We start from the raw sequence: 15,810 nt of genomic DNA on the forward strand, positions 1-15,810 counted from the left end.
CCCTGCTCTCCATTTATGGACAGCTCGAGCTGACTAAATAAAAGCATTTTGGAAACTTACCTATGAATCCAAAGATGTATTTTATAGTTGGCACAAGGATGACCAAAACATTATTAAGAGCAATAATTATGGCTGCAATCAGGAAATGCCTTATCCAGCTGAATGGTCTTTTGGGAAATAACAGTGTGGTCACTGATGTGCGAATCTGCAACAGGAGAGTTCAAAGGCAAGGTCAGTGCTTTGTGTTGTTTTTTTATTGAAAGTTCATTTACAGTGTTATGTTAGTTTCAAGTACCCAGCAAATTGATTAAATTATACAGATATATTTTAAGTATTTATGCATGTACATGTATATTACATATATTTATACATATACATATCAATTATACATATAATTATACATATATATATGACTATATATATTCTCTTTCAGATTCTTTTCCATTATAGATTTATTACAAGATATTGACTGTAGCTTCCTCTGCCACACAGTAGGTCCTTGTTAGTGATCTGTTTTACATACAGCAGTGTGTATATGTTAATCCCAAACACCTAATGCATTTCCCCTCCCACTCCCACTATCCCCTTTGGGTCACTGCTTTGTTTTCATCTACTTTTCAAATATTCTCATCCCTCTAAAGCATTTTCTTTGTTTTTCTTTTCCCCCAGAAAAGATCTTGATGCTGATATTTTTCCAAAAACGTAAAAAATTGTGGTAAAGTACAAATAACCTAAAATATATCATCTTAACCATTTTTAAGTCTCCAGTTCAGTGGTATTGGGTGCATTCATATTGTGTAAGTTTGATGCTGATTTTTGATGTTTGGGAGGGAGTCACTTTTCCTTGGCAATCTATCTTGTGCTCACTTTCTCAGTTTTCAGAATTTTTTTTTTTGAAAACAATCTCAGTCAGAAAGAGATAAAAGAACAGATAAGATATATAATTCAGAGACACAAAAAACCCTCTGTTGATTTCTAATTATGTCTCATCAGCCCGGATTAAGTATAAAGGGCAAGCACTGAATTTATTTGCATATGATTGTGAGCAGAACTTTTACCAACCTGGCATTTAGGAGACTAAATTCACACTTTATTTAACATTTTTACCACCTGGTATTTTAAGAAACATGATACTTTTTGTGTTTACTTGTTTCTTTTCACCCCATCACCTCCCCCACTCCCAGTAGAGATTATTAAATGCACAAAGGACAAAGAACAAGACCTAACAATCTTAACACTCCTGAGTTTCTATCTTAGTGTCTCACATGCAGAAGGCACCAGTAAATGTTGATGAATTGAACAGAACAAATCTTTCCCCTCCCTTCAGGATTCTTATGAGATTTCAGTCCTATTGCCGCAGCTGAAATAAGTAGGTGAAGGGTCAGGGAGGCTCCAAATGTAGCAGGGGCTGGAGTTACCCTGATGTAACTGGATGAAAAGATCCTTGTGGGTAGGGGGAGGGACAGCCTTTTATGTTTGTACAGCTTAACAAAGCTGAAAATATTCTTATCTTTGGAATCTTTTAGAAGACACTTTGGGACTTAGTGGAATTAGTTTATTGGCTTTTCAATAAATGAGCACTTCAGTTAAGCTAGGACTTCTTATTTTTAGAAATGTGAAATTGATTTTCACTTTAAACTTTGGCTTCTGAAGTCTCTTAATAGTGTGAAGATTGGAATTCACTGAAAACAGAGAAAAGTAAAATATATTTTGAAACACACATACAAATAAAAACTTTTAGTTGAACTGCCTCAGTGTCAAATGTAACATTCTTTTCATGCCAGTCCACCAAAAATTAAAGCCATCTGTTTAGGTTTAAAAGGCAGTTTCATTTCCAGAATGGCAAATCTGTATAGTCTCTGCAAACAGTTTAAGAGTGAGTTTGTAATGGATTTTAAAAATTGGATGAGTGAAAATTACACAACTCTGAAAAGTAAACTGAGGAAAACAAAAGGTTTGACTTTGTTTTTCCCAATAGTTTATTAATTCTACATTATGTCTGACAATTAGTGCTTATTCGATGCTGTCCAAACATAACATGCTTAAAATAAGCTTTCTGTGGTTTTAAGGATTTATTTGTCTGAAAGTGATAAAGTTATAGCATAAACAAGTAGAATACAGGTTATTTTCAGGCAGGGGGTCACATGTTTGTGCTTTTTAGTCCTTTGTTGTAATAATGCCTTTAATTGTTTAAACTGAGTTAGAGGTAAGCCTATATGTACTGGGTGTCTGAATGTAAATAAATACAGTTTCCTAAGATCTCATGGCTCTCAGAAACATTACAATTTGGTTAAATGATGTAAGAGTACAGAAATTTTATAGGAATAATGGTTGAAGTAAATGGTGAAAGCTTGTGCTTCAGAATGAACAAGGAATAACAAAATCCGAAAAAGAACTGAAGGTGTAGAGAGTTGCCCATGTATTCCTAAAATGGGCAGCAGGGCAAAGAGAAAGATGGGAGATTGCTGGTGGTGGTAGATGGTGGAAAAAAATAGAATGAAACTTGCTAGTCATTCCACATAAAAACACTGCCTTGTGGGGTAAGCCTGGGATCTTGAGGTCCCCAGCAGCTCTATTTACCTATGTCAGGACAGAGGTGACTCTGGCTTATTACTAACTTATCTCAGCGTCCTTTTCTCTACTGACACAACTGACAAGAACCTGGAAATGTGGATCTGATACTGTGGGGATGAAAGTCCCCCAGAGTGATTCCAGACAACTTCCATGCAGCTCTAGAGAAAACATGTTATTTCCAGATTTAATGTTCCAAACAGGAGCCTATTAGGAGGTACTGTGTTCTAATATGGGGGCCCAATGGGAAAGTCAGAAATGTGGAGGCCAACTGGAAAGTGGGAGCCTTCATTCTCAACTCTAAAAAAAAAAAAAGAAAATCCATTCTATTGCTTACAAGTGAACCACACTTCATTTGCAGGATTGTGTAGGACAAAGAGGGTAGGAAATACCAATGGTCAATGTGCTATTCCACACATAGAAACATCTGCCATATTTCTATGCCTACACCCATATTCACTTCAAAACAGGAAATCTGAAGGCAACATAAGTGAAAAGAATGGTTTTACTAAAATAAAATGAAATAGAAGTAGCTAGCCAGTGTTCATGCCTGGAGAATCCCAGGGATGGGGGAGCCTGGTGGGCTGCCGTCTATGGGGTCACACAGAGTCGAACATGACTAAAGCGACTTAGCAGCAGCAGCAGAGGATCCGAGACATAATCTCTTTTTTCTTAAAGAGAAAAAGGTGCAGTGAGTAGAATTTGAGTCTTTGTGTTTTTTCTGTTTTCCATGAAAACCTGTGCATTTTCTGCATAAAGAAAAGCACAAGCTGAAAAATGTCAATTCCATAATAGACACCCCAGCCCCATATCACCTTCTCCAGCTAAGAAAGAAAAAATGTTGAGCAGCTTGTAGAAAAACTAGCCTTAATTTTCTTTATTTGTTCAATAAATACTTTGCGCCTTTTCTAAGAAGGAAATGCTGTCTGGAAAAAAGAAAGATAATAAATGGAGAGATAAAAGGAAAACCCAACCACCACTGACAACAAAACCCTTTTTATCTCTCCTTGGGCTCCTAAGAAAAATGACCAACATATTTGTTGAAAAATGGAGAATACCAAAAATACCTAAAACTGATAGATTTTAATCCAGATTAAACCTAATCCATTTTAGGTTTTGCTTGTTTTATTATTTATGTGTGGGGATATCAAAACAAAGTAAATAAACTTATTGGCCAAGAGTTTCTTAATTCAAAGAAACTCATCAGGAGAAGCATGCTATTTGACTCAGCATGCAACACATGGAAAATTTTGGTTTGAAACTGGAAGAAACAAAGAAATACAGCATAACCAATTTCTATCATTTTGGGAGAGAAGTGACTAAAATGCAGCCTGCATGTATTTGACTGGGGCAAGGAGGCCAAACCCACTTTTATGTCATCCATCAAAACATGGAGGCTTGGTTCAGGTAGCCAAGATCCTCATTCAAACTGAAGTTCATGGCAGATGTTGGCAAGGGGAAGAGTCTATGTCTTTTTTGCTAGAAAAAGCAGTTCATACAACTTAAGAAAAGGCAAGCTTCATCTGGAGATCATCTTCCTTAGCAAACATGGTTGAGATCATCATATGCCGATTACTGTGCACACCCCTAACCTCTAGGGGAAATGTGGACAATTATATAGACCATCTTAATGTAACACTGTAAGGGTGAGGCAGATTTACAAACAAAATGTTTCGCAACTGCTAATGGTGAATGAAAATACATATTGAAGGACAGCAGTTAGTTATGCTTTCTGAAATTGGGTTCTAATGGTCAATTTTGGTTTTAATGGGCATTGGATGGGAAATGCTTCCAGACCACAATGGGAGATATATCTAATGGGAAATGTGTTGCCACTCTTGATGGTCAGATTTATGCCAATGCCTTATCTGTTATACAGGCGAAGAATTTCTATGGTCTATCTGGATTGTGAATGTCAAGGTGAAATGATCATCACCAAGTGAAAGGCTAACTTCTACTGCCCATGATTATGACTGCAGCCATAAGTGTCCCCTGTGAGCAATGCACTAGCTCAACTGTTACCAGCTAGCTGGGTAGCCCAACAAAGTCCATTAATCTCCCGAGACCTCGGCTTGAAAGCACCACATTTAGGGCTTATGAATAAAAAGTAAAAAACAATACAGAAGCACATAACAGATTTTTTATGAAATGCTTTGATTCAACAATGATATGAGTACCCACTGTGTGCCAAAATTTAATCAGTAATATCTTTACACACAAAAAGAAGGGTTCCAGATATTCTTTTCTCGGCGATGCTGTTTGCTTGGAAATTTTACCCTATGGTACAGTTTCTGTCTACAGCTGTCTTCTGCCTTATACCTACAATGGAGTTGATTTTAGGCTAAAGCTGTGTGCATGACATTTGAAATACTTTCAGATAAATGAGAGACAAGACATTATTTAAAAGTAAACTCTTAGCTGCCGTTGTAATAAAGATCTGATTTCATGCACTCATGAAAAAGGAATGTGCCAACAAATATTTCAGCACACGAACTGCATTTAAAGTGACCACAGTGTCATTATATGACTAGTCCTCATTTGTTTGGCCCTGTATGGAACATTCTGTATGGGACAGTGCTGACTACTGTGCTGCTAATTTCCCCCCTAAAATGAATGGTAAATTCAGTGTTTATGAAAGGAAGGAGAGTTGGCAGGAAAGTGCAGACTTGTGTTTCTCCATAGGTAGTGGTTTTAACTTGAAACTCAAGTCTCCACAACCTGCCCTGCTCTATGATCCCATAACAACTGACCCCAGGGGTAAATGCCATGAAGGGGCTGTCCCAATACCAGTCTGGCAAGAGGGTATGCGTCAATCTTAGAAGCAGCAGAAGGGATATATGATGGATGATACGACTATTTTTTTTTTTAAGGAAATTTGGTTGTAGTGTGTCATTTACTTAACATGAATCTCCTCATTCACCTTCAAGAATCAGATTAAATAGGGTGACTTTTGAATGTTAAGGTAGCATAATAGCACTAGGAGGAAAAAAATGAAATATTTTCAGAACTGTGGTGAAAATACAATGTAATCTGAAAGTGAATGTGTTTATGAATTACTACTCATTTCTACTAATCTATAAGAGAGAAGCTCAAGGTCTCTTTTTTTAAATTTTAGTTTAAAAATAAATTTCAATCTCAATAAAACCACAAAGCAAATAAATACATAGATATAAATTTGGTGATTTTTTTCCCCTACATTTGAAAAGTACTTAGCATTTAAAAATACTTGCTGTATGGAATTCCCTGGCAGTCCAATGATTAGGTCTCTGTGCTTTCACTGCCGGAGATATGGGCTTGATTCCCAGTCAATGAACTAAAATCTGGCAAGCTGGGTGGCTTGGCCAAATTTTTTTTTAAACTTTTTAATAAGTAAATAAATAATAAAAAATAAAAATACTTGCTGTATCTACATATTACATAGTCAGTAGGTTCAAAGTGCTATATAAAATATAACATTCTCAGGAATTGCTTTTTAATTAAACCAACATCAAGTCGGAGCATATGTACTAATCTGTGTGGTCAAGCAGGATTCTTTGAGCAAAGCCAGGTACTTACAGGGAATAGCACTATGGGCACGGTTAGTGTCACTGCCACAAGGACAGCCAGGCGTACCATGAGGAGAGGGGTGTCAAACGTGTACACTTTGCTGTAAGCATGAAGCAGTTCATCTTCAACTTCTCCTGCAAAGAGGAAGAGGAGACTGAGTCCACTCGTGGAGTCACATCGGCACTGCTCACCTAGGACAACGTTTTATAGGAAGAACACAGTATAGGAGGAAGAACCCAGATCTGAGAATCCAGACACCTCTGCTTTTATCCTGTCTCAACATATTGGTTGTGTATGTGTGCTAAGTCACTTCAGTCGTGTCCAACTCTGTGATCCTATGGACTGTAGCCCACCAGGCTCCTCTGTCCTTGGGATTCTCCAGGCAAGAACACTGGAGTGGGTTGCCATGCCTTTCTGCAGGGGATCTTCCCAACCCAGGGATCGAACCTACCTCTGCTGCATCTCCAGCACGGCAGGCGGATTCTTTACTGCTGAGCCACCTCGTGTGATCTTTGTTCAAATGAACAAAGGGTCCTGAAGCTTGTAAAGTTGCAGGATTTAATATAAAATTGTTACAGCTCTTCTCTGGGTCACTGACATTGTGATAAATCTCTCTGCTTTACAGAAGCATCACAGAACAGGACAGGCTGAGGTCTTCTGGTTGAAAGGGATGAAAGGACTAAGCCTTATCAGACTGTCCCTCACATCTTGCCATCTCCTTCCACTCCCACCTACCTAGAAAGCCCTGATGCAGCTTCTCCAAACCTAGTAGGAAACCCTAGGACAAATGATCTCTAACACTTTTTCAAGCTCAACAGTTATGATCCCATCATGACTTCGATAGACATATTCTTGGACTTTGTCAAGTTTTTGTTTGTCTCACTGAGTTGAGCCTCATTAGACTAAGTAACTGCAAGGAAATCAAACTAGTCAATCCTAAAGGAATTCAGTCCTGAATAGTCATTGGAAGGACTGATGCTGAAGTTGAAACTCCAATACTTTGGCCACCTGATGTGAAGAACTGACTCATTGGAAAAGACCCTGATGCTGGGAATGATTGAAGGCAGGAGGAGAAGGGGATGACAGAGGATGAGATGGCTGGATGGCATCACTGGCTTGATGGACATGAGTTTGAGCAAGCTCTGGTAGTTGGTGATAGGGAAGCCTGGTGTGCTGCAGTCCACAGGGTGACAAAGAGTCGGACACCACTGAGCAACTAAACTGAACTGAGACTATGTAACAATACAAAGATGAAGTAGTATGATTGCTATAGAATCTTTCAATGAATACTGCTCTAAGATTAAGATGCTTCCCTCCTGGAAAACACATTTTGTTCAGAATTCCAGGCACACATGATAAGGAAATACTCATAGAATCAGATGTACTCTGATTTTCCCACTCCGTCCCTCGAAATTAAAGGAGGATAAAAATACCATCAATGACGTTGTCCTGACTTTCATTAATTTACAACCAGCAGAGTTAATGCCCAATCTAAACCAGAGCTTGATTAAAAACCAAATATTAGTCAAAAAGAAAAAAACCCAAGCAAATGGTGCCCTCTCCAGCCTCTTCCTCCCCAACTTGTCTTGCAATCAATTTAATTTACTGAGTCAGTCAGAAAAAAACACAAAATGTTAGAGAGTTTTATTTTTAAAATATATGCAAGTTGATAACATTGATTAATATTAATGTTTGATTCCCTGAAATTCATCTCTAGGGCCATGCTTCAGGGAAGAGAAGAACAATCCTGCTCCTTTTGTGTCCACAGAGGAAATATTTTCAGCATAATCTAATGTGACCAGAGTCACTTTGTTTTTTGATAGTATGTCCCCAGATTGAAAGGAATTCTGTCATGTCCTCTTCACTTAGAAACCAGTCACTATAATAGAATAGAATGAAATTAGCCAGAAAATTTGTCTAATTCTCCAGGCCTCCAGATTTGACTTGACTGGTACACAAGAAGCAGGTTCCAACTCAAGGAATTTGTACTTTTTCTGCCATTTGTTTGTTAATTAGTTATTCTACCAAAAGAGCTTTACAACATAGAGCTGAAATATCCTTTATCCCTTAAGAAAAGGAATTACTATTGAGAGGTTTTTTTAATAAAATATGAGGGAATTCACAAATTACTGTAAACTGTTAGGCAGCCTAATTCAATTTTTCTTAAGTCATTTTCTTAGGTCAAATGAGGAGGCTAAAATAGCATGCTAACTGAGTATGTGTATCTATAGATCATGCTGTTTATTGAGAGTAATTAAAAGAATTATACCTACCAGGTTAATGATCTGTCCAACTAGGATTTGCACAAAGAGAATGACTTTGACAGAGTGACCTACCATAAAAGGTTAGGTAACCAAAGAGGGCAGCAAGCAGATACATGACGAGCATCCCCGTGATGGAGACATTCGACACTGTTTGCATCTTCTTCCGGGACCGACTGAAAAAGATAAAGGACATTGAGCTTTGATTTTCTGAACTGATAAAAATACTACCTTTTGCAATTTAAAAGCTAAGAAAATAATATATGTCTGTGTTGCTCATTATAAAACCACATTTTGAGTGCAGAAACATCACTTATTTAAAATTTGCCTTCGAGAATTATGGAGTATTTGCTTCCATTTTTCTTAAATGCTACTTCTTCAGTCTTAGAAATAACTTATTTTCCTAGAAAAGGATCAGTTTATTTTATGTTGATAAGTATGCTTGTCTATTGCATGTATGAAAGTGTAATTGACACAAAGGTTAAACTGGCTTCTAATGCAGAAAGCCTTCATACTTCACAGTGAGATAGATTTGAAGACAAGAATTCACTAGAATCAACAAAACACTCCTTCTAGGAGCTCAGACTACCTGAAAGCTTGGTATTTTTACCTGGACAGCTTCTGGAAACCATTCTGGAGGTACCTGGCTGCTTAGACCATCATCAGGCCTCTAGGGTAATTGCTATCACTTCCCCATCTTTCAGCTAAGATCAAGTGTAGATGAACTGCTACATAGGACTTTTCAAGTAAATCAAATGGAAGTGCTCTAAAAGTTTTTCAAGAAGTAAATCTGAATATATGGGGTAAGTTATTGTTGTTTAGTGAGAACTGAGGATTGAAGTCTGGGTAAAAAAGATGAGAATTATTATATGACACCCTCCTCTCAGGGTAAAAGAAGAAGCTGCTTAGCCAGGCCATCCTAACCATAATTTTTGGTCTGCATGGGTGTGGGTCATTTCAAGCTCAGGTGACATCTTCTTCCCACCAATTTCAAATTCAAATTCCCCATGCCTGCCAAAATCCTTGCAGACATGGGCTCTTCCTCCCCCTGGACCCCTCACCTGGATCATTAGGATGAAGGAGTAGGAGAAAAGAAAGTAGTGAAGGGGCTGTTTCACACCTTTGTGGTTAAAGCACGTTACTGATGAGTGGGTTACAGCATAAACTTTCTGTAAAGACAAAGCTATAAACTATGCTTCTATATAAAGCACCTTTGAACATATGAGCACATTTTCAAAGCAGGTTTAAATGTTAAAATAATGGCTGCCTTACTCTTTAAGTTCACTGTAGATAGGAAGGACCTCAGGGTGGCATACAAAAGCAAATGCTAGGATGGGAATTGCATAGGCCGTCTGAAAAACAAAGATAACACCTCATATTTAGCATTCCAACAGAGAGGGCTACCTCAGGCCATCTCAGCTTCGAAATAAAAACTCAGAGACTCCATCGCTAGGCTCTTAGAGGCCTCTGGCTCTCACATACCCTGGAGTTGAAGACAAAGTATTTGGGCTGACACTTGTCATCACTGTGTGCTTCAAACTCTACTCCACTGCCATGGAGAGAGCCCTTGGCCTGGTTCTCGTCAAGTCCTGCAGCATTCTGGTGGGTGTAATCCATCATGAAGTTCACACCACTACTCTCGGAGTTGTTGAGTAACATCACCACGTGCATTGGAACTGTATTATTGAATGTCAGATTCCCAACACTGTGGTCCAGAATAGGCAGAGGACAGGGTATTTGGAATTTCTTGTAAATCACCTAGACCAGATCATTAACAACAACAACAACAAAGAGTCAGCCCTTTGAGGGAAACAATGGAACAAAAATCCATATGGTTGATTTATGGGGTAAACATGAGGGGACTCTGCTGAAGATTCCTCTTAGACTAATGGATGATGGAGACTCCCTATAGCCTCTGTTCAAAGGAAGGAGCTGGAGCTATGGTTGGAGTTGGAGCTATGGTTGGCAACAAGACAGTATTTTGTGTGAATCCACCCTAAGCTTCATGCATACTCTATGAAAAAGATGATCATTTTCTTGCTGCATTTCATCTCTTTCATTTCTTCAAACTAATGAAAATAGTCATCAGAAATTCTTCCTTCCTCCTTTGCCTCTTTGGAGAAATGCTATATAAATGTTGGCATTCATGATATTAGCCGAAATTCCTCCTTTTAGAGGGGAGTGGAATAGGGTGGGAAAGGATTTCTTTAATTCCCCTGTGGTCACCTTCTCTTTATGGGTAGAATGAGTAAGAGAAAATGGCTGATTCATGCAAATACAGATAATTCTAGAGTCTATTCATTTATTTTATGGGTCTCTTCACTTCTTCTTCCTCCACCTTTTTAAAACCTGAGTTATTGTCACTTTCCTGCTGAAGTGTTCCTTTTGTCCAACTATAACATCTAGTGTACCTAGAACAAACTGTTAGCAATGGCCTTGACATTCTAACTCAACTATATTTGAACTCATGACTATTCTTCTCTCATTCCAAGTGAGAATACAAGAAAATTGCTTGTGATGCAAGAACTGTTTCATGCTAATAATGTGCTTGAACAAAAATTAGGACACCATTTCAGGCACTGAAAGCATCACATGCCTACCAAGTTACAAGGATCATGTCAAAAATCACTTACCACACTGACAAAAAACACCATGCAAGTAAGAGAAAATCCGCTGGTATAACCAAGGTAACCTAAGAGTTAGGAAATTCCAGAAGGTGAATATGGCATCCACAATCAGCTTACCTCTTAGAATATGAAATGAAAATCAAAATGGAAAATGACTTTACCTAAATTTTTAAGAAGAGAAAGTGGAAGAATTATTCCAACAGACACAAATATGACGAGGTAGTTGCCATTGAGATACCATTCTCTGGAAAAGAAAGACCAGAATATTAGGATCAGAAAAGACCAAGTAGAATGAGTCTATTGATGTTACAGAGAAAACAGAAGACATACCCAGTATTTTCTTCAAGTCCCATGAATGCTCTGATTACTTCAGGTAGCTCATATTTAATGATAAAGAGGTAGCTTGACATGGCTAAAATGGAAAACGCGACAGCTTAGTGGTGTTCATGGCACCAATGTCACAGGCAAGTTGTGAGAAGTCCAGGCATTGGGGACATCCCAACTTCTTGGTAATTCCCAAACCGAAAGAAAAGCCACCCACTGCGTATTCTGTATGCCTTCCAAGTTCTTCTCATAAATGGACATTGGGCCCTTTGGCTCTTCCCGATGGACATTTGCCGACAGTATCAATGCTGATTCTGTGTTAAATCCAGCTCTGAGGTTTTCAGTGAAGCTGCAGTTTTGAAGCTTTCCTGTTAGTAGTCATCATGGCCTTACTTGTGTGCCTGTTTGTATTTAAAACTCAGGCAGACGTTCGACAACCAAAGGTGTGAACCACAAGAGAGGGGGTAGAATTGCAAGGTGGGGTTGGGTAGAGTACACATCACTCTGCCCTCAGTAGGTAGACAGCAGTTTAGTCCTCTGTGATCTCCATGAGGGGCACACAAAATCTCAGACGGCTGATTCTCCAAATTGGAGTCATACTGGATTGATAAAGAAGAAAAGTACAAGAAAGGATAGCTTCTCTAACCTTTATCAATGAAGTGTTTTTCTATATCCTTTATCCAAATAAGAAATCATAACAAAGTGGCAAAATTTCTTGAGCATCTCTATAAGTGATGCATGTGTGATCATGTACTCTTTTGAAAATTTGACCTATAAAAATGTGCAAACCCTTTCTCTGGAAAAACGTTTATATAGACATGCACAATAACATACAATTTGGGGGATTTATGCAACATCCCTTTCCAAAGTCCATCCACTCAGTGAAGAATAAAACTAATTTGCTATTTCACACACGGTCAAAAGGCTCAACTGAAAATAACACTGACAATTTTCACATTGCAAGGTTTAAGTGTGTACTACATCCTTCTAGTGAATTTTTGCTAACAGACATTTCAAGCAGCGATCCAAGTTGCAAATTGAACTATTAATAGTTTAAAATATTTCCTTAACCTCAAATAAAATTAATAATAGTGATAACAGTTGCCCACATGGTTTAGCTTTGCACGTGGTCAGCTGAAAGAGCAAGATGCATCTTACCATCTTCATTCCACAGCTGAGGATATAATGATTATGAGAGCTTAAATGACATGCCCAATATCACACAGCTTGAAAAATGACATACCACATCCAAAATATAAGCTCCCAAATTTCTGGCCAGTTTTTCTTCTCTATTGTGAAATGAAATGATTTTTACAATATCTGATGTGTATTCTGTAAACATGACTTGGTTAATTTTTACAAAGACCTTGGCTAAAGCTAAATCTTACAGAGGGTAAACAGAGGAGATATTTCTGATTAACTAGTTCAGTGAGGTACCATTCAATTTTAGAGCTGTTAATTGCTGACTTTCAGTGATGTCACCACTGTTAATGTGTTTGGTCTTCAAAAATTCAGAATGATCCAGACCTGTCTGGATAAAGTCAACATTATTCTGCTAATGTTGAAACATCCATGGTCAGTGTTAACTTTTCAGGGTATTGAAAGAATTAAACGTTCCAAATGTGGAATTGCAAAATACAGAAATACAAGTGATTTCTTTTAGGCCACAATAGCCACTAATCACATAGAGTAACCAAAGTGAGAGATTTTCAGGAATGGTGTATGAAATTTCACCTTACTCCTTTAAAGCCACACACTGTGTGTGTGTGTGGTGGGGCTTGATTGAGATTCCATGTTATAGTTTATTCCATTGCTTAAAAGCATAATAGTAGCTACACTTGGAACAATGGACAATGCTGTTGCCACTCAGCCTATTGGGATCAGGGCTAAGTATGTGTATGTCCAGTTAGTTCTATGGGCCAAATAAGTATATTAGATCACCTGCAAAGGACTCCTATGAAATCCTTAAATTTAAATCTCCTACTATGAAATGCTTGATATTTAAATCTTTGTTGTACCTGTTCAGTCGCTAAGCCATGTCCAACTCTTTGCGACCCAATGGACTGCAGCACACCAAGCTTCCCTGTCCTTCACTATTTACCAGAGTTTGCTCACACTCATGTCCACTGAGTCAGTAATGCCATCCAATCGTCTCATCCTCTGTTGCCCCCTTTTTCTCTTGCCTTCAATCTTTCCTAGCATCAGGATGTTTACCAATGAGTCACATCAGGTGGCCAAAGTATTGGAGCTTCAGCTTTAGCATCAGTCCTTCCAATGAATATTCAGGGTTGATTTCCTTTAGGATTGACTTATTAAATGTTAATAAGGCTGAAAATTTGGGCCCAATGTAAAGCAATTTATTTGGTGGAGGCCAGGGGACTTATATGCTTGGGGCTCAATGCCAGTAAAAAAAATGAAACAATTACTGCCAAATTCTACCTGGTATTGTACTCTTACTATATAAAAATATGACAGACATAAATACAAATCATTATGAAATGACTGGATTTTATTTATCTTCTTACTAACTATCCATTAGTAGGAGCAGTTATAGTTAGATAAAGGTTTTTAAAGAAATTGCTGCATTTTAGAAATCCCCGATAATTCCAGTGATTTTATTAATCAGAAAGAATGGCCTCCTTGCAAGATCTCTATACAAGCTCATCTACTGCAGCATTTTTTGCAATAGTAAAACACTGGAAACATTCCAAAACTGTTCATGAAGTGATTCAGTAAATCAATTACTGTGCATTTGTACAATGGAAAATTCAAAAACCATTATAAAGAGTAATATGCAAAAACATTCAAGGCATATTATTAAATAAAAAGCAAGCTGTAAATCAGTATTATAAGATGATCCTCTTTTAACAGTAACACTATATTTGTTAAATTTGACAGAGAGGAAAACCTGAAGTGTTTTTTTCTAAGGATGATTTACATAAACATTTCTTTGTAATCTGTATATTCATGCAATGTTTTAGTTTTTTCACAATTAGCATGCATTTGTCTTAGAATTATAAAAATTCCATTTAAGAACAACCAGAAAACTGGGGAGGAATTATGCACTGAACCCGTATTATTATGACCTTGTGAGAATGAACTACCACTCTCATTTACACAGATGGAAAAAATGGATGCAGATGTGTAAAGTGACTTTCCCAAGGTCACAGATAGTGACAGAAACAAACTCAAATTCAGGGGCATCAGGCTTCAAAAGTCTATTCTCTACTCAAAGATTTAAAAACCTCTGGAGATGATTAGATAGCATCATCGACTCAATGGACATGAGTTTTAGCAAACTCTGGGAGATAATGAAGGACAGGGAAGCCTGGCATGCTGCAGTCTATGGGATCAAGAAGAGTTGGACACAACTGAGTGACTGAACAGCAACAATATACCAGTTCTATACAAACAAGGTTAAAGGAACCCCAAGGTGCTAGTACCTAATAGCTTAGAGAACGATGGAGCATGGGAACAACCAAAGGGGAGAACCAGAGAAAGCGTGTGTGGTAGGGCTGGAGGATGGTAAAAGTAGGGGAGCTGAATGTAGTTAGTTATGACACAGAACACATAAGGAACAGATGATAGATGGGTAGGGAAGGGACAGAGACAGATCGATAGGGAGTTTTTCAGGAAAGGTAGGCAAAGGAAAGATGGTTAAGACCTTTATATGTCAGACTAAAGAGTTTAAATCTTATCTTGAAAATAATGAGGTCATGCTGAAGAATTTTATGCATGTGAGAAGCTGGGGTAGATCTGAATTTGAGAAAGTTAATTTGGAGGATGAATTACAAATGGAAGAGGGGAAGCTCAAGACAGAAAGATCAGTTAGATGGCTACTGCAACAGTCTGAAGTGTGGTGATGAGACTAGAAGGAGAAAGATTCAAAAGATAAACCAGAGAAAGAATGGTTCAGTTCAGTTCAGTTCAGTCGCTCAGTCGTGTCCGACTCTTTGTGACCCCATGGAGAGCAGCATGCCAGGCTTCCCTGTCCATCACTAACTCCCAGAGCTTACTCAAATTAATGTCCATCGAGTTGGTGATGCCATCCAACCATCTCATCCTCTGTCATCACCTTCTCCTCCTGCCTTCGATCTTTCCCAACATAAGGGTCTTTTCAAATGAGTCAGCTCTTTGCATCAGGTGGCCAAATTATTGAAGTTTCAGCTTCAGCATCAGTCCTTCCAATGAATATTCAGGACTGATTTCCTTCAGGACTGACTGGTTTGATTCCCTTGCAGTACAAGGGACTCTCAAGAGTCTTCTCCAGCACCACACTTCAAAAGCATCAATTCTTCAGTGCTCAGATTTCTTTATAGTCCAACACTCACATCCATACATAACATAGCTTTGACTAGATGGACCTTTGTTGGCAAAGTAATGTCTCTGCTTTTTAATATGCTGTCTAGGTTGGTCATAGCTTTTCTTCCAAGAAGCAAGCATCTATTAATTTCATGGCTGCAGTCACCATCTGTAATGAT

The 15,810-nt window shown here is 38.2% G+C and overlaps 1 protein-coding gene across 3 annotated transcripts in view; it reads right to left on the minus strand.

Moving 5' to 3' along the window:
• Positions 1 to 15,810, minus strand: part of SLC38A4 (solute carrier family 38 member 4) — a 75,939-nt gene that overhangs the window by 5,150 nt on the left and 54,979 nt on the right. For all 3 annotated transcript variants that reach the window (XM_043447141.1, XM_043447143.1, XM_043447142.1), the window contains exons 7-14: positions 11,336 to 11,417; positions 11,167 to 11,249; positions 11,012 to 11,070; positions 9,861 to 10,136; positions 9,651 to 9,730; positions 8,454 to 8,554; positions 6,127 to 6,251; positions 61 to 205 (exon numbers count right to left, since the gene is read on the minus strand). In XM_043447141.1, coding sequence (XP_043303076.1) covers positions 61 to 205; positions 6,127 to 6,251; positions 8,454 to 8,554; positions 9,651 to 9,730; positions 9,861 to 10,136; positions 11,012 to 11,070; positions 11,167 to 11,249; positions 11,336 to 11,417 — 951 coding nt within the window. The remainder of the gene's footprint in view (positions 1 to 60; positions 206 to 6,126; positions 6,252 to 8,453; positions 8,555 to 9,650; positions 9,731 to 9,860; positions 10,137 to 11,011; positions 11,071 to 11,166; positions 11,250 to 11,335; positions 11,418 to 15,810) is intronic.

Source organism: Cervus canadensis, chromosome 25 (assembly GCF_019320065.1).
Source record: "Cervus canadensis isolate Bull #8, Minnesota chromosome 25, ASM1932006v1, whole genome shotgun sequence".
NCBI lineage: Eukaryota > Metazoa > Chordata > Mammalia > Artiodactyla > Cervidae > Cervus > Cervus canadensis.